The sequence below is a fragment of the Rhea pennata genome, chromosome 7 (genome assembly GCF_028389875.1).
Source record: "Rhea pennata isolate bPtePen1 chromosome 7, bPtePen1.pri, whole genome shotgun sequence".
In the NCBI taxonomy this organism is placed as follows: Eukaryota; Metazoa; Chordata; class Aves; order Rheiformes; family Rheidae; genus Rhea; species Rhea pennata.
The window spans coordinates 25,899,891-25,920,972 of record NC_084669.1 but is presented as its reverse complement, the minus strand read 5'-3'; the positions used below and the strand labels follow the sequence as shown (position 1 = coordinate 25,920,972).

General features: G+C 34.0%; 1 protein-coding gene across 6 annotated transcripts in view; it reads left to right on the top strand.

Moving 5' to 3' along the window:
- Nucleotides 1-21,082, top strand: part of KCNMA1 (potassium calcium-activated channel subfamily M alpha 1) — a 510,592-nt gene that overhangs the window by 342,070 nt on the left and 147,440 nt on the right. For all 6 annotated transcript variants that reach the window (XM_062580642.1, XM_062580641.1, XM_062580640.1 and 3 more), the window contains 3 exons: nt 1,732-1,902; nt 3,568-3,659; nt 19,089-19,199. In XM_062580642.1, coding sequence (XP_062436626.1) covers nt 1,732-1,902; nt 3,568-3,659; nt 19,089-19,199 — 374 coding nt within the window. The remainder of the gene's footprint in view (nt 1-1,731; nt 1,903-3,567; nt 3,660-19,088; nt 19,200-21,082) is intronic.

The window sequence follows — 21,082 nt, the reverse complement described above, 5'->3', positions numbered from 1 at the left end:
TTTTTCATGGGTCATCTGTTCTCTGAGCTACTTTATTACCTGAAATTACCTTGCTCCAGATAAACCCTTAACATATCTACAGAGTACAATAAAAAATACATCATATCTGCCTGAATTTTCAGTCTCTTACTCAAAACTAATTCTGAATAGTAAGTAATATTCACATCATTAACCTCTATATTTAGGCTTAGCATAGTTCAGTATGTCTGAGACTTGGACTCCTTCAGTGATGATAGTTCACCAGTAGATGGCAATGCTTCCTAAATAACTGTCACGGGGCCTGCCGGGGAGGGGCTCAGAGAGCATGAAATGATAGTGATGTCCTGGGAAATCAATGGTTTTGCCAGAAAAAGCGGTGCTGTATTTCCACAAGAAGTAATGAGATTAGTAACATTGAGTAACATTCTTCAGAGATTACTTTCTTAGTTTCTTTTTCTTTTTTCTTTTCTTTTTTTTTTTTAATTTTATTTCAAAACTACCTTTGATATGTCTTTCAGTCACTGGTAACATATGGTTTTGTCTTGCATATCTGACACAAACACAAAATCTGTGTATTTGAAATATCTGACAAACTTAAGGTAGTTAGTAAAGAAGAATATATGATTTTATGATAATATGTGTATGTATGTGTGTATGATCTATGTATGTGTCAATTGTATAAATCAGGCGTTTTAAACTAAAGACCTTTTCTGATATATTTGGTAAATATAATTAGATATGGTTAGATATAAATATAATCAATATGGTTAAGTGTTCATCCTTTAAGTACATTCAACTTAATCAGAAAATTACCAGATGGTTAGTGGTAACAAGTCATTTAGCAATGGCTTTGGAATAATATTCAAATTTCAATGATACTAGTGTTAATCCAGTATAATTTAATTCATTTGAATTACCCTTTACTACATTCAGATACACAAGATCAAATTCAGAACTTTTATCTTTTTGTATGCCATTTGAGTTTTACTCTCATGAAGACCTTTTGGATGTACTATTGTGTGATACACATCTCTCTCATCAATGACCATATTTTTACAATCCATCAAGCCATTATAGCATTTTTACTGTGGGAAAAATCAATTTTTTCTAGATTTGAACCTTAAAAAAGGTAATTTTTTTTTTTTTTATTACATTGGGGGAACTAATGCTATTTCCTAGAGTATATGTGTTTTTGGGTTTAAGATTTTCTGTTCTACTGTAGGGCTTCTGAAACTTCAGTGTTTTTATTTTGGAGTAAATCTTATGAGAAATTTTAAAGGGCATACTCCTTTCCCAGAGATAAATCTATAACTTATAATTGTCATATACAGTAGCTGGCTTCTTGGAAAAGTAATAGTGTGTTTTTCGTGATGCACACATGCTCTTAATATGTCACTAATATCATTAATAACCACATAACATTTTAAAAGGAAAATATAAACCAGTAAAATTTCATTAGAAGTAAGATTCACTCTGAAAATATGCAGAAGGAATTGGAATAAGATGAAGCTGTTTGGCTTCTTTTGTGAGTTATATTTTCTAGCAGTGAATAAAGGTATTTTCCATTAAAAAATACAAGTTGTAAGAACTGTAAGACTTATAATTAGGACAAAATTAGGTTCTATATTTGTTTGGATTAAAACATGGGAAAGGATATAGAGTATGCCAGATGGATAAAAACAAATAATATTAATTGAGCTAATTTATGGTACTACTTTATTAATTCATTCTGTGTTTTCTTGTACATTGTAGGTGGAGAACTCAGGGGATCCATGGGAAAATTTCCAAAATAACCAACCGCTTACATATTGGGAATGTGTTTATTTACTAATGGTTACTATGTCCACTGTTGGTTATGGAGATGTTTATGCAAAAACAACCCTTGGTCGCCTTTTCATGGTCTTCTTCATCCTTGGGGGATTGGTAAAAACTCTTTGTCATCATCATATACCTTCTTACCTTACTGCTTGACCCTATATATCCCAATGTTGTAATTAAATCAATAATAATGTTGGGCTTAGTAAATGTAATTTTGAAACTCCATGCCTCTTGTATAGATATATATTGTGCTGGAGGTTTTCAAATTTTGTAACTTAGTACAATTTGAATTTTTTTAATCCATTTAAGTAGTGCATGTGAATACATGAAATGTCTTAGCATTTTCACTTAGAATGTTAGTCGTAGCTCTTCACTTTTAAGTGACAGTGATTGTAGTTCATTTTTTGAGGATGTTACTGATATTTCAAGGCAGTTTGCGGTTTCAAGAGTCTTCCCCATCCTTCTGTGTTCCTTCCCAGAATTCCAACAAACACTGTGGCTTTGGACTGCCTTAAAGAGCAGCTTGCCTAATCTAGATGGCAAACCACATTGTCTTTAATTTCAAACATCTTTTCATGTCATGTAACACAATTTTAACTCACAGTTAATCATGAGAAGCATGGCCATAACCAGTATCCTTGTATGTCAGCAAATTCCAGTATTCTTTGTCCTTCATGTGCACAACACTGAACTTACTAATTGTCTTATGTCAAGTTTCCGGTTATTTTATCAATGCTAACAGTATTATAACACCTGCAGCCATATTATTTGTTAAAACAGTAGAGTTTATTTTAATATTTACACTGTGCAAGGTAAGTGCTTTACAGACCACTCACAATGTTATGTATATGCATACATGTATGTACTGTTTTGTTCCACCCATATATTGATTTCATAAATACATACACCTTACAGAGGTGATATGTATATAAAAATACATTTTGAATGCTATATGTGTAACATATGTATATAAATATATATATACATATATATATGATTTGGAATGGATATGCATTCCCATTCTAAGATATGTTTGTTGACATATGAGATATTTGCTGGCATATGAATGCAGTAGCTCTTCAAAGTATCCAGCCACAAGGAGAATGTTTGTTGGACAAAACATGGCAGAACAATTTTTATTTTCTCCTTGTAACCCTTTTTCTATCATGTATTATTCCAAAACTTTAAAAAACCAAAAACTTTTGAAAAAGTTTTTGTTTGTTTTTTTTGGGGGGTGAGAGAATGACACTGTTTTGTTTCTTGATGGGAGGGGAAAAACCCCAGATTCCACCTGGTTTTTGTTTTCTTTTGAATGCTTACCATAGGGGGGGGAAAAAAGTCTGTCTTTTAAAATAGAAATGTAACAATAGTGATAATACTTGTTTACATTTTTTGCAGTGGAGTTCGCTAGATTTTTTTCCCTCCCCTCTGCAGGAAGAATTAGACACAACTTTATTTTATGATTAGATTCCAGTTTGAATTAATTTTGTTCTTGTTTTGTTTTGTGTGAATATTTTTCTGATTTTGACCGTTTCCTTATTTTATCAGGTGTGCGTCTTCTCCAAGACCAACTTTTACATTAAACCCTCTTGTTTTGTTTTATAAGAACTTACTTTTACATTTTTAAATTTTCTTTTAAAATACCTTCATAGACCTAATTCTTTTGCATTTTCAGATCTTAAAGATATATATCTTCTGAAAATATTCATCATCCCCCTTTCTTTGGCCTGTCTTTTTAGTCTTTTCTTCTGTCTCCTATCTTCTTCTTAGGCCATGTTTGCCAGCTACGTCCCTGAAATCATAGAGTTAATAGGAAACCGCAAGAAATATGGTGGTTCCTATAGTGCGGTTAGTGGAAGAAAGTAAGTATCCCAAGAGGCTCTGCTGCCTCTGCTGCAGTAGAACACTCTCTGCATGCCATTTTCTTTTTTTTTTTTTTGTGTTTTTGTTTCATGCATGTAGGCAATGTTTGCTCGCTACGTGCCAGAAATTGCTGCTCTCATCCTTAATCGGAAGAAATACGGCGGGACTTTTAACTCAACCCGAGGCAGAAAGTAAGTCAAAAAAGACCAGGTGTGGTTGTGTGACGTTAAAGAGCCCATGTAGGTGGTAATAGCTGACTCTCAGCTTAAAACACTGTATACTGTGACATCAGATATTACCACTGAAAAGTTGTCACACTATGATTAGAGACCTGGGCCATGCTATGGTACAAGTCACAACATTTTGTCCCTGCTTCAAGAGAATCTGAATACCATTAGGACTAAACTGACACAAGTAAATAATTCTGCTGTTGCACATGCAGGTAACTTCTGGATCAAGGTTGTGATAACACTTCACAGTTTTGGGCTTCAGTTTGTCAGGTTGTTATGTGATCGTCTCTTAACTAAGTTAGAATGATAATTCATAGGACTATGAAATAACTCAGTTCTTTACAAAACTGGGTATACTGGAGTACAAGATGAGTTCTATGTTGATCAGATTATTCCATTATGCTGACTACATCAGAAGATTGATACTGATGTTTCTTGCTGTCCAAATAGCATATTCATATCTCATGCAGCCCCTATTGACCTCGTTTGAATTTTACAAACACTCAGGCTTTTAGGATCTAAGACATCTTTTTAAAGTGATTTTCTCCCATTAATTCTGGATAATCTATCCTAAGAAGAAAAAATACTAGTTTTAGCATCAATGTAGTGTTATAAATGGACATAAAAATATTCTTTTTGGCTGGTAGCAGCGGTTGGATTTCATTACTCCATATTAGTTCATTGTATTTGTAATGAAAGTCTAATTGTTTTCTTGACCAAATCAAAACCAGCTCTTTCTGGCATTGTCAGCATCTAGATCTACTGAGATATTGCCTTCAATGAACTAAATGTACTTGGAGATACAGTAGTTTCTCCTTTATATCCGTGTTAGTGTTCCTGCCTTTTGCTTCATTACATATCACTATACCATTTGCTGGTAGAGATATATTGGCCCTTATAGATGAGTCATATAAAATCCTTGCCATAGAGCATAAGAAGATGCTCCAGACAACATATCTAATTAATTGTCCTTACTTCAGGAATGTGTTTTTCACTTTGTTCCTTTCAAACCATCACCTATGCCATCATCATTTTATAGACATGAATTTATCAATTGTTTGCCCTCATAGTGGAGGCAGGAATGATTAAATGTCCCACAGAGCTAATTCTGGAGTACTGATTTACATCACCGGGTAGATAAGTCAAGATTTTCCTTTAGTTGTATCTTAAATGGTAGGCTATTCGAGAATACTCAAGCAATTAGATGGCTCTTTCTGTATTTTATTTTGTTAAGGTACTCTCAAATGCCTGAAGTTATTTTTTACTGCAAACACTAATACTGAAAACTTGTATCATAATTGGCTTACCTAGATCAATAAAATGCCTTCATCTTCATATATTTCTGAGAGAAGGCAGTATCAGTAACTTCCCAAAATGTTTATTTGTAATAGAAGGCAACTCACCTTTGTGCTTATATTATTTTTCTCAAAGGCAGCAAATTTTCACACACAGAACTAATGCTTCTGTTTTTGAGGTTCCAGAAGAGTTATGGCAGAGGAGGATATACTTAAAAATAATTTTACATATGGAGTCTTAGTCTCTCCCCTTCCATTTGTCACTAGTACCCAGCATCGCTCAGATGTCTCTAAACTTGGATCTGATCTTCAGTCAGAACTCCACATCCTGAAAGCCTCAGCTCAGATCACAGGCTTCCTGCTAGCTTTGGGGCGTGCTTCATTTTATTTTCTCATTTTATTTTTTTGGCTTTATTTATATGCACTATCTGTTTGGTTTTGTTCACTGTCTTCAATGCTTTTCTCTACTGATCTCTGCTGCCCATATAACTTGTTGGTTAAAACTCAGCTCTGTGATCAGCACATAGACTGTTCAGTTTACTTTATGCTTTGTTTTTTCATTCAAATATTAATTACTATGTACTTTAAAGAAGTCCTTTGCTCATGTGGGTCTTTCATCAGAGAATCTAAGCTTGAGAACTGCACAGTAAAAAGCCATTAGCACCCCTCGTTTGATGTTGCTTTTGCAGTCAGTAGAACAAGATTGATGAAATGTTATGTTTGGCCAAAATTTAAGTTTTCATTTGGAATTCAGTGTTGAGAGAATGGGCTGTCAGAACCAATAAGTTTTCTTTTTCTTGGGTTATGGGCATGTGGTAGTAATTAGCAATATAAGGTCTTTAGTTGAGCAACCAAGCATAAATTCTGGCAGCAAACATAATGAGAAACTACAGTTGTTCTATTTCTAACGTCAGAAAGTTTCCAGATAAAATTAAATGCATGTACAAAATGAAAGCAGCTAAATTTTGTTGAAAGATGTTGTTTCAACTCTTAAAAATAGCGTATGTGTATACTTCTGATTCTTTTTCCAAGACAGATAAATACATAAGTATGTAGCATATGTAGCATTTCTGTATATGTTTGAGTGGCCTCATGGACTACATCTATGGAATAACATGCTTCTATATGACAGCTAAACATTAGATGGGGAGTTAAAATCAACGTATGAGTATGTATGTTTGGAGGATTACACTACTTTACTCCTAAAGAGAGCCTTGCTAAAGAATTGTGACTATTGAAGCAGCTGGAATGTATGCATGAGAAGTATTTCTACTAACTCTACTTACTAAAGACCCCTTCTTCTCCCCTACCTAATCTTGATTTTACATTTTAATTTGCTTTTCAGACAATAAAGTCCCCAAAGGTCTGATAAACTGTACAGGAATCATTTTGCACAATAAAGAAACATATTTCTCTCTTAGGCGAGACACACACGCAATTTGGAAACAGGAGGAGTTTATAAGCAGAATACAATTATCACTGGTTAAGTTTACTGGGGATAAAGTCCATAGGGATTTTTTGTTTTTATTTTTTAATTTAATTTTTAAATTCTGCTTTGTAATATATTCCTGTAATGGGACTTCTTAAGGTTTCATGGGATACCAAGCAGGAAAATCATGAAAGAATTAAGTGTTACCTTTTGAATAAGAGCAGTACTCACTATTGCATGTATTGCCAAATGCATACCAATAGATCTATACAAAATGACAGGTGGGATAATTACTTTGACTTGATTACAACCTCGTACAAAAATATTTTAAACATTTCCAAAAAACGTGATAACCCTTGTCCTGAATTTCAGATTTGTAAGCACTGTGATGTGTTCCATACAAAAGGAGAATAGTGCTAAACAGCTGTTTTGCTACTGATCCCGTATCAGCTCATCAGAACACTCAGTAGTGTTTTTACTATTGTGTTCTGGTACACCAGAATCAGATGGTCTGTAGACAAGGAAAACTGTCTTTCCAAGTTTAGTTATGCTCAGAACAAACAAACAATTGTTTCTTTTTATAATTGCTTCTGAACTCAAGTAACTAAAGAGAAAGTCGGACTACAAAGACAGAAAATAGTTTGGTATTTCAAAAAAAAAAGTTCAAAATATCTAAGATGTGTGTGTGAAAAGTAAAATTTGGGCATGAGAAGCAATGAGAATGGCAAAAAATATCGTTCTCTAACCTTGCTAAGAGGTACTTTAGGATAAAAATATTGTTACTTTATTTTCTCCATAGTTTTCTACATAGTTTTTCCATTCCATCATGTGCGCAATTCAGTCACTTTTTTTCCTTCCTGTGCATTTGCATTAATGAACTGTAGTACATGGTTTATACACTTTGGGGAAATATCTTTTTCAAATTAGATATTATATACAGTATTCTCTACTTTTTCTTGTTAGCCAGTATTCTACTGATTTCTGTAGAAGTCACTCCATAGTCTGAGTTCTGGTTCCTGTAGTAGTCCACCTGTATATATTAAGTAAAAGGAAATTTTACAGTGTATTGAATGGAACATCAGCAATTGCAGTACCTTAATCCTGTATTTTGCTGTCAGTGATTTGTTTTTTTGGCATTGGGTAACAATATGACTTATTTTCTCTGTGGATCAATTGGCATATTTTTATTATTAATAGAGTAATAACTTCGTGACAGAGTTTTTGTGAGATTTAATTGAGTTCTGTGTATGCTTTCTGTAGATGAGAAATGCTTTACAAGTGCAAAGTACACAGAAATTTAAAATGAAGGTTATGAATTGCTTAATAGCTCAACATTATATCATCACACTGAAGAATACCTGCAGTATTGTTTAGGATTTATCTCACTAAATGTGGAAGTTACTAGATCTCTAAGAAATAAATGATGAGAACATATACTTGAAAGTAATTGTATTCAGGTAATTTCGTGAGGCGATTTCTAAATACAAAATGTTCATCAGCCAACAGTGATAGAAGACGAATATATATTGTATTCTGTTAAATATGACACTGGAACACACAGCCCAGTTAAGCAAGTTATTGATAATTGCAGAGTCTGAGGAAATAAAATGTTAGGTAAATTAGTGACAAATTAGCATAATCAAAAACAGATAATGTAGTTTGTAATGTCAAAATACTGGATACAAAGGGAGAAAATAAAGGTAGGTGTAAAGTGTAGTGGATGGGGAAATATAAATAACTGTTATTGACTGATTACAATACAATATTAAAAAAGGCTTATAGATAAGAGGAGGAGAACAGTATATATTGTAAACACTGGAAAGTAGTGGAGTTGCTTTGTTTTTTGTTTTTCTAACCTTTGGTTTCATCAGCTACAATTTGATATGGTATATATCTTGAGTATTAATGACATTTCTCCTGGCCATCCATCTTCTAAATAATTTTGAGACCATCAGCCAGTTCTCTATAGCCTATCTATATTTGGCTCTTCTCAGTTTTGGACTTTCAGATTGGCTCTATTTAGGTTCTTTCTATAACCTTTCTTGTAACACTCATGAATTAGTCCTCAGGGCACCATTTTAAAGTAAGTACCATAGAAAGATGAAAATAAATCTGCCGTGCCATCACCAATTTCATTGTATTGATTGACTATTTCTATAATGTGGGCAGTAAGCTCCTCGGTCGGTTCATTCATGCGTACCTCTGGAAGGGTGGAAGAGGCAGTGATTGCTTTTGGTTTAGATGTTTCTCTTAAGTGTTCCAACAAGCCTCTTAACTGTGAGTTCAGGCTTTAAGTCGTAAAAAATCAGGGTTTTCTTCAAGAAATTCTTGGTTTTGATAAGTAAGATTCTGTTAATACGTTCTTTTTGTGGTCCCAGTCAAAATAGGAATTACAAAATCATCTGCTTTTTTAAGCCAAAAAATCATTTTTTTTTTATTATTTTGTTTTATTTTATTTTTAAGCTTCATAATGTTACGATCTGAGGTTTGGTTAGAGATCCAGGTTTACTGTACCTTTGCTAGTTAACCTTTTATTCTGCATTTATTCATTTCTTTTGAGGATCAAGATTTTCATATTCAATTGTTTTCTTTCTGCATGCATGTGTTCATATGATGAGATTGGCTTTTAATTCTGTGAAGTATTTTCCAGTTGGAGATAGTATCTTATTTTAATTTAGTCTGGACAGAAAGCAGATGAAAAAAAAATTTGTAAACTGATGGACTGAATGGAGAACTGGTTACATTAATGAATATTTGTCAATGTTCCTCTACATTGAATTATTATCTTTTGTTTCCATAGGCTAAATTCTTTTTGCCTTTTTCATGCAAAACTTCCATCGATTTTAATTAAAACTCTTTTTGAGGGCAACTGGCATAACCTGGCTTTACATGAGTAGATATAGACAGATTGAGATTATTATTGTTTTATCTATATATGTTTATATATGCTGCATATCTTGTCCCAATAGTAAGTATTTCTGCTAAACTTTGTTAATTTTCAAAAGAAAAGCGTTTTTAATCACCCCAAGACAGTACTGTAGTTAAGACATAAGATTAAAATTTGTATTTTAGTGCAGCCATAGTTCTTTACTGCATAAGCTATTAAAAAATCTGATTTCTCTTCTCTCATGGTCCGCTCTGCTTCCCAGAGATTTCTTCAGATTTCTTAAATTTGCAAGCCATAAATTAGCAAATCATCAACATATCAACGGGAAAAGTCATCTGTTAGAGATTCCTTCCAGAAGGAAACATGGGATTCAATAACTAAACTTCACAGAGAAAAATAAAAACTGTGGACAGATAGATATGGTAAACAGAAAGACAAACAGATAATTTAAGTTGACAGGCCATCTTGGACTCATTAGACATTTGAAATTGATTAGAAATTAGAACAGTTTTTGTAAGGCTCACCCAAATTCTTTGGCAAAGGTCCATTTGTTGCAGTAATGAGAGGCATAGCTCCAAAGAAAGTGACATTAGATTATTATATTAAATAATTTGATACAATATGTAAGATATTATTTTCCAGTGGGATGAGAATGTAATAGGAGAATGTGACATGGATTGCATTATGATCCCAAGGGGTGTCTGTATTTTCCATCTGCTAGCTGTTCTTCTAATCCCACTGTTTCAAATGAGGTCTCACTTAGTGATAAAGAAAATCTGACAAGTGTTAAATAGACTGACAGATAGAACTAATAGGGCAGAATTTTTCTCAGTTTTGCTTGCTTATTAAAATATATTCATTGTTTTGAAAGCAAGAAAAGAAATGTGCAAAGTGATATGTAACAATATTAAGACTATAAAAGAAGTTACATTCTAGGTCTCAATCATGTTAAATTCCTAGAACAGCAGCAGTAATTTTATATTTCTTGTTAAAAGTATAAAAATGCCAGCTTTTCCCCTCTGACTCAACTTCTGGCATCGAAATAAGGGTTGTTTCTGTTCAAATTTTGTCCCCCAAAACCCTGAATCTGGGTTATGAAATATGCTGATCACAGTGACCTGCAATGTCCGTGACTTTCAGTGTGGACGTTCCAGGAAGCGCAGTGTGAGATGGTAGAAGTGCTGAATTGAACAGCAAGTTTTAGAGAATTACGGCTTTTCATTTTCACTCAGGTTCTCTTGCGGCAAATTAGTCATAACGTTTAGGTGATTTTAGTGATAAGAAATGCAAGGGCTCTGGTCGTGGATAAAATACTCAAAAATCTGAAAGCCTTTGGTAACTCTTGCGATTCTTACAAAGGGTTAGTTGTCTTCTGACTGATGAAGCATTTAAAAACGCATAAGGCAATTTTGAAAATTAATAATGGTGAGGACCTATCAACCAACTAAGTTAATTTTTTAATTTAAATTATTTTTTAATAATTTCAGGTGATTGCAAAAGTAATAGCAGGGTGTGTTCTGTATATAATATCTGTTGCACAGCTAGTACATGAAGGAAGCCCATGATTTGAAGGAATTAGAGCAGTAGGTTGAAGTCTGCTTGCAACGGAGATGCTAATGTTAGACGTGCGGTTTACTTCTGTTGTCCTGTAAGCTTTCTAGCATGCTTTCCTTTTGCATGTCACAGCATTTAACTGTTTCTACTTATGCTAAATTGTGGACTTTTTATGATGATATAGTTGCACTTTTTCCAAATGTTGCAGCATATTATATGAAAGCCAAAATACTCTACGTGGAGATAATAATGCTACTATCAAGAGTGAATAAAAGGATGAGTATTCATCCATTACTTTAAACTGCAGTAGAAGCCTCTTATGTAATGGAGACTGGGGGGAAACAAATCACTGTGCATTCTTCTTATTGCAGTTCCATCGTGCTAGGGATATTAACTTTTATTTCTTAACTTGCCTTAAATATAAGCAATTTACAATTCCTTAGATCATAAAAGGGTAAGATAAGTTCATTTAGTCACAAGTGAGCAAGGAGGCTGAAATAGGTAAAGCTCACATTGAATCATTCATGGTAGCATACTGTTGCAAACAGACTTAGATGCAAGCTCACGTGTGCAATTTGAACAACGGAGTGTGCCATTTATCCCAGATTACAGTCACTGAAAGACACTCCATTCAGCCTGTTCCCTAGTAAGAGTCTTGCTTAAGTGGGCATAACATATTTGAGGATCAGCATAAATGAATTCTTCTGTACTAAAAAAAAAAATGTCTGATTCAAGAACACTTTCCTATGTTTAAAGATTGCTAGTAACAAACACTACTGGTATTCACTATGCAAAACTGAAACCTACAGAGAGAGAGAGAGAGATGTGTGTGTGTATGTATATAAATATGAAAAATTTATAAATATTTTATAAGTAATATAAATATGAAAATGAAAAAAACTGTGCATTTATCATGCATGTTAAAGTTTTGAGTTTGGAATGATTGCTTTTGATTCTTAATTTTACATAGATAATTTGATCATGAAATTAATATCTGCATCAGAGTTAACTTTTCAAATAAGGAATGTTAGTGTTTTTCCATTTATTTTATTCTGATACATGATCCAGTACAGTTCCACTAATCTGTACTGTATAGCATATACTGAATGTAGCTGTTTACACTTTGATTATTTTCTGATATTAACTAATTCCTTTTTCTTTGAACATAATATAAAGAAGAGTCCAAAGAGTGTGATACTTGTTGGAAAGAACTGATAGTTTCTGTCATAATTAATCACTGCAGCTTCAGTTCAAGTTGCACAGGCTTGGTCTAGTTCCTAAGTAGTTGGCAGAAGCCATCAGGTCCAAAATACAGAAATTAAAATCATCTCTGATGTCCTCAAATACTGCTGTCACATCTTCAATCACAATGTAGCCACACTCTTAAACTTCTATGTAGTTAAAAATAACACATATTTGAAAACCAGTGCCTTTGGCTTTGACACTTTGGATAATTTTAATTCCTCAAGAGTAAAGAAAGCATGTTTTTAGAGGAGAAAGAAAAAGATCTGATAGCATTCATAGGTATAGAAGTCCCTTAGTATTGTTTTTTAAGGGGGTGGAATATTATCTACTCTAGCCACTTCTCAGATATGATGGATCACTTTACCAATATCTCTTACAATCATATACATAAATATAGGGGAGTAGTTGGTACCTATGTTGGGTAGAACAGATTGTGACCTACAATACTTTTGAAAAAGTATATTGAGAAAGTAATACTCAAACGTACAGTTAAAAAAAAGAAATCCTACGTACTGAGGGCATGAAAGTAGCCCTCTGTCCCACCACTTGTGGAGTAGCCATAACATTCTCTGAGCTGTAATCAGCTCTGTGTAGAAGTGAATTTTTTGTCAAGATACGGAAAATACTTTGAAATAATCTGAAATCTAAGGGCTCAGCTTTTCTATCACATCGTTGTCAAAAGCTCAGGCTTGAAAAATTGTGATCAGACTCTTTAATACAAGAAGAAATAAATATTGGAGACTGTCTTCCGCAAAGAAGTTCTCCATTCTTTCAGATTTTGTCCACTAAAAATGGACAAAATACTCATTGTAGCCGTTGCCTGTTATTTTAAATGATGCAGCAATCCAAAGGACATTTTGCCTGTAGTAACAAGGAACAGGACAGACAGATTCAGCCAGAGAAGGTGTTCCCTTGATAGCCTCTCTTCCTCACTAGACATATATTCACTATTGTGGGTAGTAACCTGTCAAAATCCAATCAAAATATGTTAAGGTGGGAACTAGAGATGATGGGACAAATATATTGATTTTTCAAGATTACCTTGCTTCCTCTAACAGTCAGATACTCAAAAGTATTTAATGTTGTGGTATTCACGGCTAATGATTCAGTCGTCATATAGAGGGACATCAGTATTTCCAACTAATCAATTTTTCGAGGTAATTGTATAGTGCTTATTGATACTAGCTAGGCTGTTATGTGAGTTAGCAGTTGTCTGCTTTAACAAAGTGACAATGTATGACACAACATGAGAAACGAGAAGCATTCATGGAAAAGAGCCTGTGTAGCTTTATGGTAAAACTTTGTGTTTAAGTCATGCTGACTGAAGTCCAGCTGAACAAGACTGACTTTAAACTCCTATAAAGAATTAAGTACTTACTAATTCTAAGTAATTACTAAGTAAGTACTCTAACTTACTTCAGAAGGTAATGCTTTCTGGTCAGGAGATCAAGAGCTACTGCAGACGGGAGAATATATTGAAAACATACCTCCTAACAAACAAATGAAGGAGAATGAAAGTAAAAAGCAAAAACCTTTACATATATACAATAAGAATCAGCTAAGCTGGGATGTAAAAGTGTCAGCATATGGTGTTTTTGAAAAATAGCATTTGAGTTTTGACTATCTTGATGTAGGGTACCAGAGCCATATCTATGGAGAATGAGTTAGTGAATGTTTCAACAGCAACTTAGAAGTTGCCGTTATGTTTAGTACAGCTGTATTTCCTGTTTAGTTCTGATTGCATTAACATGTAGTGTATAAGCCTGATCTGGAAGCCCTGATGCAAGCAAAATTTGGCAGGGCAGCCATTTTTTATTCAAAATAATGACAGCTATCTCCCTATATATTTTTCATTTGTCTCCTTTGTATTAGAGACTTTTTAAGGCCTGATTTGGGAATCATACGCATAGAGTGAATAGAGAGTTTATAGGTGATTTTTTTTTAAAAAATCACATTTTGATTTCACAACATTTTATGCCCCTTCCTCACAGGTACTAGTGACTAATATAAAAAGGCAGGTTTGGAAGTAAAACTTTTCAGTCTCATATCCACTACAGTTGCTTTAAAAAAAAAAAAAAAAAAAAAAAAAGAAGAAGAAGAAAAAAGAAAAAGAAAAACAGCCTCTTGTGTCCAAGTAATTAATTTTTGTCCAGAGATCTCCTTTGTAGATAAGTGGTTCTCAAAGAATCTTTGCTGTTGTCATACATGCAATGTGTGGCCAAGTTTTCTGATAGTTAAAATATTCTATGTGTTGTTACAGTTATTTGAAAATCTCACTATTTGTATTGGCTAAATATGTAGTCTTTAGAAGTCCATCCTTGGATCCAGATCTTCTGTGAAGAAAGAGAAAACATGAAACGATGACTCTATAACACCTATTACTGTATCTATATTAATGTGAGATGGGATATTATATTAATGTACGTATTTAACTGAATGATAGCGGAGAGGAACATAAGTGTGTGTGTAAAATCTTCACTTAATTGAACTGAATTAATAGAATCTGGAGTAAGTTATATAAATTATTCAAAAACACAAGCAGTTAGAAATGTAGTCTAATCTGATATATTTAAAGAATGCATTCCATTAATCTAACAAATGAACAAGACGACCATGTGTACAGTTTCAGTTGAAATTTATTGACTTTTATTAGTAAGGCAAAGTGACTGAGGTGCATCCTTTGATGAAAACCAGGTTCTTTATAAGAACCCATGGCAATAGATTCCAACCCCATCAGCCTGCTACTAATATACAAAGAAAAAATCTGGATGGTCAGTAGGTGAAGGCATGATCAGAATACTGAGCAGGAAGACAGTCAAGAGATTTGAGCATATGTATTTGAAATAAATATTACAGTCTTATAGAGACATTTAAACCAATATATGCCACACTTCATTTAGTTACTTGACAAGTGAACACCATGTATTCTGCTGAATGCTGAACAGAATTTTCTATTTATTACCTTTGATTTATTATGACAGACTAGTTAAAGTGATATTCTTAAAGTGATATTTTTCAAGTTCTTTATACTTCTTCCTACAAAATGGCTATAATTTCTTTCAAAATAAACAGGCAAAAGATTTGCCTTTGGTATTGTGTCCTCTGGAGGAAGAGCACTGTAAAGATCCTTTTGGAAGATTCCTGTTCACAGTGGATCTGTTTTCATTTATAGTGCAATTTACATGGATTAAGTATATGCTCTCAATTATCTCATGTCTGAATTCTAGCTGTTTTAGTTTTTGGTTATTTCTTTTTTTTCTTTCTGAAACTGTTTGTGTTTATGGTGGCTAGGGACCTATTATCAGCAGTTTTACTCACTTGATAAAGAGCCAGTGTCTCTTTAGAAGTTGTATCACTTGATGCTTGAGTGAAAAAATGTTTAGGTACTGCAGAGAATTTCACTAGTGCAAATATTTCTTCATATAACTGTTAACTGTGCTAATTTTCCATATTTTGTCCCTGTAATTTTGAGACTGATAAGTGGATGTGAGAGAGCGTGGATCAGTCTGTCTGATAGAATATGACTCCAAATAAGCTTTGGATTCTCTGTGAAAGGATTCTTTTTGCAGGATCAATCTTTTGTGATACAGATTTTGGCACTAGTGTATTAAACCAATTTCACCACTCTGAGCTTTAACTTTACTGAAACCTTTGTTCTCTTGAATACTTGTTAGCAATAAAAATGTCTACTTCCCTGATATTCAGTACTGTAAATGAATATCCAGATTTCATATTTTAAAATAAAAAATTTGCAATGTCATACTAATTCAAGCTGATATTATATTACTTCTGAAATTTTTCTGAACAAAAACTCAGTGCTGAGGTTAGACATTTCGGTTGACCCAAAATTATTAATACAGTATTTCACTACAAGCCAACTGTAGCTGAAAGCAGAGGATGTCCAGTATGTTGGCTTTACTTTAAGCTCCTAGTATGTGGAAAAAATGGGTGGTGCATGGGAAGCGAATGATTATTGGCACAAATAGAGGAAGCTATAAATCTTTAGATTATATACAGGACAGACTGGAGCAATATAAGCTCTCCAAGTTTTCTAAGATAATGTATCTAATAACTCTCTCTGGGCAAGTAGGAAATCTGTTTTCAGTTTCTCCCACTTCTAAGCAAAAATATAATTTACATTAAAAGGAGATTTTTGTGGGAGTTCTCAACCAAAAGTTAATGGGAGTTTCTCATCAGAAAATACTGGTTTTAAACCAGGAGGCTTTTGTCACAATCACTGCTCTGAACTATATAAGAACAGCAAAGACATGAAGATAGATAATGTCCAGCCCAGAGTCAGAGTGCTGAAATGAAAACATGGTGCAGATGTCTTCTGACACTTCCAGAAGAATCAGTCCTTATGCTCAAATGTAACAGTACTTGACACCAAATGTTTTTCTTTCCATGAGAGCACATTGGTATGAAACTCTACTGAATGAGAGTGGTAGCAGGGTTGAATAATGTATCTAATGCATCTACTCTGAGCATGAGGTGTTTGGACTAGATGACCTCCAGAGGTCTCTTCCATCCTGAATTATCCTGTAATCCTGTGATCCAATGAAAATTTCTACGGTAGTAGGATAACTTGGGTTGTAGATTGCAACCTCTATCTGGCTTACAGTTCTAAGTTTACATATATTTTATAAAATGTGGATTTCTACTAATGACTGAAAAAAGCCTAATGAATTGAAAATTTTCATGATGGATGTAACTTTTTTGCACAGGAAGACAGTGTACCACAGCAGCATTCAAGAAAAGACCCTGCTAATCTAACAGCAAAGGAATTGTGCAAAATGTTTGTTTAGAAGCAGAAAGACTGCTATTATTAAAAATAATCATCTAAGATAGACAGTTTAATTCCTGGATATGAATAGGTGGAAACATTTGAAAAACATAATGCCCATAATTTTAAATCAACCCTCTTAGAGAACCCGTATGAACAGTGCAGGGAACAGAATCAAATATTTTTTGGCCATTATTTAGCATTTTACTGGGCCTTTGTAGTTCTCAATGCTAGATGGGTTGACACTCAAGAAAAGCACTGAATGCTACAGGACAGAAACCACAGATATATTAGTATAGTATGTCAGACTCAGTCTGGTCAGAATTTAAAAACGGAGACATGTAGTTCTAAAACTATGGGTCAGAGACTTGGTGCTGCCACTAAGAGGTAGTATAAAAGGAGCATTTAAGGTGATCATATTCCTAAATACAGCTTTAAAACTCTGTACTATACTATTTGTAAGAGTGGTAATGCTAGGAATATCATAAGGTGTACCAGATTAGTGTCAGATTTTACTGTGCTTTGCTTTCCTAGTGAGCACCTGAACCACTGCAAAAATAACAATACGTGATGGTGATACTATTAACTGCATGATGCATATTATTGATTTATTCTTTGTTCTGCACCATTACCCCTTCACCAATGCGTTCTCTGCATTTTTCTCACGTACTTAGTCAAGCACCAAATTATGAAGCAAGAACAGGCTCCTATAATAGCCCCTAATGGAACCTTACATAAGCAATTATTGCTGCCACCTATTATTTGTTGCTTCCAGCCAATGAGGTTTCTGCAGTACTGGATTGTCCACAGAACAATTATGAAGTAGGTGAGACTTGGACAGTCTAATTTTTACCCTTGAAATTAGTTTGCTTCATATTTGGCTACTCAAGTCCTGAATAGGTCTGCAAAATTGTTTCTTTGTAGCATTTGTGCATTGTAAGTGTAATGAAGTTGACTTTCTGTTAATTCAGGAATTGCATCTATACCACCTTGGCCCTCCTCCTGACAGCTGCAAGTGGCATGATAATTGGGAATATTGACAATAGGCATATTGTCAAAATCACCATCTGTCATAAATTGATGACAGTAATGGAAACTGCAGTAGAGTTTATTCCATGAAGAAAATTGTGAAATAGGGTAGGGTATTCTGATAAAAAATTCTTGGACTTTGCTTTACAACAATAAAGAAGCAATGATCCATTAAGTCAGGAAGAATGCAGTTTCCTGGGCCTTTTCTTCAGCCTGTAAGAACTGAAGTTGTAAAATAAAGATGTGTATGTAGGTGTATGTTCCGCTTCTGTGTTATATGGTTGGATTCTTCTATTGACCATTAATGGAAAAATGTAGAGCAGAAGGAATGCTACCATCTGTGTCACCAAACTTGGACTCTCTAGGCAATCCATTGCAATGGGGCATTAAATAATGATTTCTTATTGTAAAGAATGTTCACTATAGGTGTGGTAGGAAAAACAGATTTCTCTTCTACCACTCATGGCCTACAAAGTGGCAAACTTTATGCTGTCTTCAGTGGTATAACTATCTGCTTACAACCATGCAGAAATGTTTATGACATGCTGCTTATCACATAACAAAACAGCAAATCCCCTGAAATTATTCCGCAAAATTGTAAACAGTAAATCTCAGTAGATGAGGTAGAGCTGTGGAGAAAGATGTGTAAAAGAGAGATATGACTTTGAAAGGAACTAGTTAATGCTGCATATAAATATATATATATAAATGATGCCACTTACTGTTCAATACAATACTACTTGGCCAAATGGTTTGTTTATAATAGTCTTTACAGGTGAGAGAATATACGTATTTTCAGTTGCAAAGCACCTTTTGGAACTGATGCATTCCTTTTCAGATTTCATGAAATAGGTTCTAGAGAAACATCAAGAAGAAACTAATATTCTTTTTTGGACAATGAATTACCATTTCCATCTTTGCTTTCTAGCTTGTTTGTTTTATCTTTGCAAGATTAACTCTATTTTTTCTGTAACAGGCACATAGTTGTCTGTGGTCATATAACACTGGAAAGTGTGTCCAACTTCCTGAAGGACTTCCTGCACAAGGATAGGGATGATGTGAACGTAGAAATCGTCTTTCTGCATAAGTGAGTAATCTTCTAAGATTCCTTTTCTCATATGTTACTAAAATCCTTTGAATTAAGCCGTTTTGGGGCTCCCTTTTCCTTTTTTTCCCTTTTCCTTTTTTTTCCCTTTTCCTTTTTTTCCTTTTTTTTTCCTTTTCCCCCTTTCCTTTTTCCCCCTTTCCTTTTTCCCCTTTTCCTTTTTTTCCCTTTTCCTTTTTTTCCCCTTTTCCTTTTTTTCCCCTTTTCCTTTTTTTTCCCCTTTTCCTTTTTTTTCCCCTTTTCCTTTTTTTCCCCTTTTTCCTTTTTTTCCCCTTTTTCCTTTTTTTCCCTTTTTCCTTGGAAGATAGAGGATCTTTCAGTCTCTAAACAGCTATAAGATTAATGCATGCAATTACTTTTGTTAACAATGTAAAACTAATACTTTCTTTGAAAAAAGAGTTGTTTTCTGCAATTGTTTTACAAGCCAATGTTAAGCCCACAGGTGTGGGTATTTCAAGTTAACAGACTTCAGATCCAATTGTGTCAACTGTGATATGGATAGCTAAGCAGATTTTTGAATGGAAATATGAAATAAAAGCCATTAAAATATTAATAATTAAATGTAGGAATTTAGTAGCAAATGTTTCTAGTAAAACTAGCAAAATTGATGAAACCAGGAAAATTAGTGAAAAATACTATATGTCTTGTGAACTTTATGCTATCTGAAAGCACTTTTTTACCCTTGATTTCACTAAGAAAAATTCTAGTTTCAGATTGAAAAACAATTTTGTAAAGAAAAACGTAGATACAGATGCGGTTTTAATTTAAAGGAGCTGGAGCCTGATTAATTACAGATCTAGTGAAAATAAAAAATTTCACTCTGATAACTAGCACTGTTATTTTACCTGTATATACATACCTCCACACACAGTCTCTTGAATTTTTTTTCTTGTGGGATTTGAGAAGCTTTCTCTTTCTTTAATCCATTTTAAGCATATTGAAAATAATTCAAGCATATTTAACAGGAACGTTACAAAAAAGACAGCTACTGTGTGAAATGTATTGGCACATGTCAATGAACCATCTCATTCTACTGAATTCTTGCAGCTGTGCCAAAGTTATATATGCTGTTACCAAAAAAGCAAAATATTGGAGCACAAAGGTGGAGATACTACAAGCAACAAGAAGAGGGAATAGCAATTTAGTTTTGAAAAATTAATTTTCTGATAATAGTGGCAGCATTTGAGTCAAGCTTTTCCTGGCTGTCAGTAACCAGCTGGGGCTCAATTTTAGTCATTAACTTCTTAAGAGTGTCCTTTCCAACAGTCATTAATGCTGTAAGGTGGTTGCTGTTTGTTGCTGGTTATTCCTTACACACGATTCAACATATCAAATTGGTATGTCTGTAAGAGAAGCTGTTAGAAGTAGCCACGTGCTGGAGAGATACAGTATGTAGAGTCTTTTGTGATCTGGAACAGCATGCATTTACAAATGCTGCGAGCAGTACTGGCTCCTTGGGGTTCTTTGGGGGTTTTAACATTAGTGATTTGGCATTGAACTTTGTCATTTGATAAACCAACTATTTGAGAGTGGTGGGTATGTGCAGGGGAGGATTGCCTGAGTAGACAGGACTGTATTATTTCTGTGGAGAATGCCATGCAAGAATGTTGTTTTCAACAGATCCTGTTTACACAGACCTTTTGTACACAGATTACACGGATTTTTCTGGACTCATGCCTGTGTGAAGGTAACAAATGATGCGTGTGCAGAGCAGCCATGCTATAGATAGAAATAAGATATGCTACAGGTAGGAATAAGAGAGTGAAAGCAGTATAGTATTTGCCTTCTAAGTACTGCACGCTGTTTCCACGCATAGGAAAAGCATCAGCAGAAATATAAATACTTTAAATAAATGAATGGGTCAT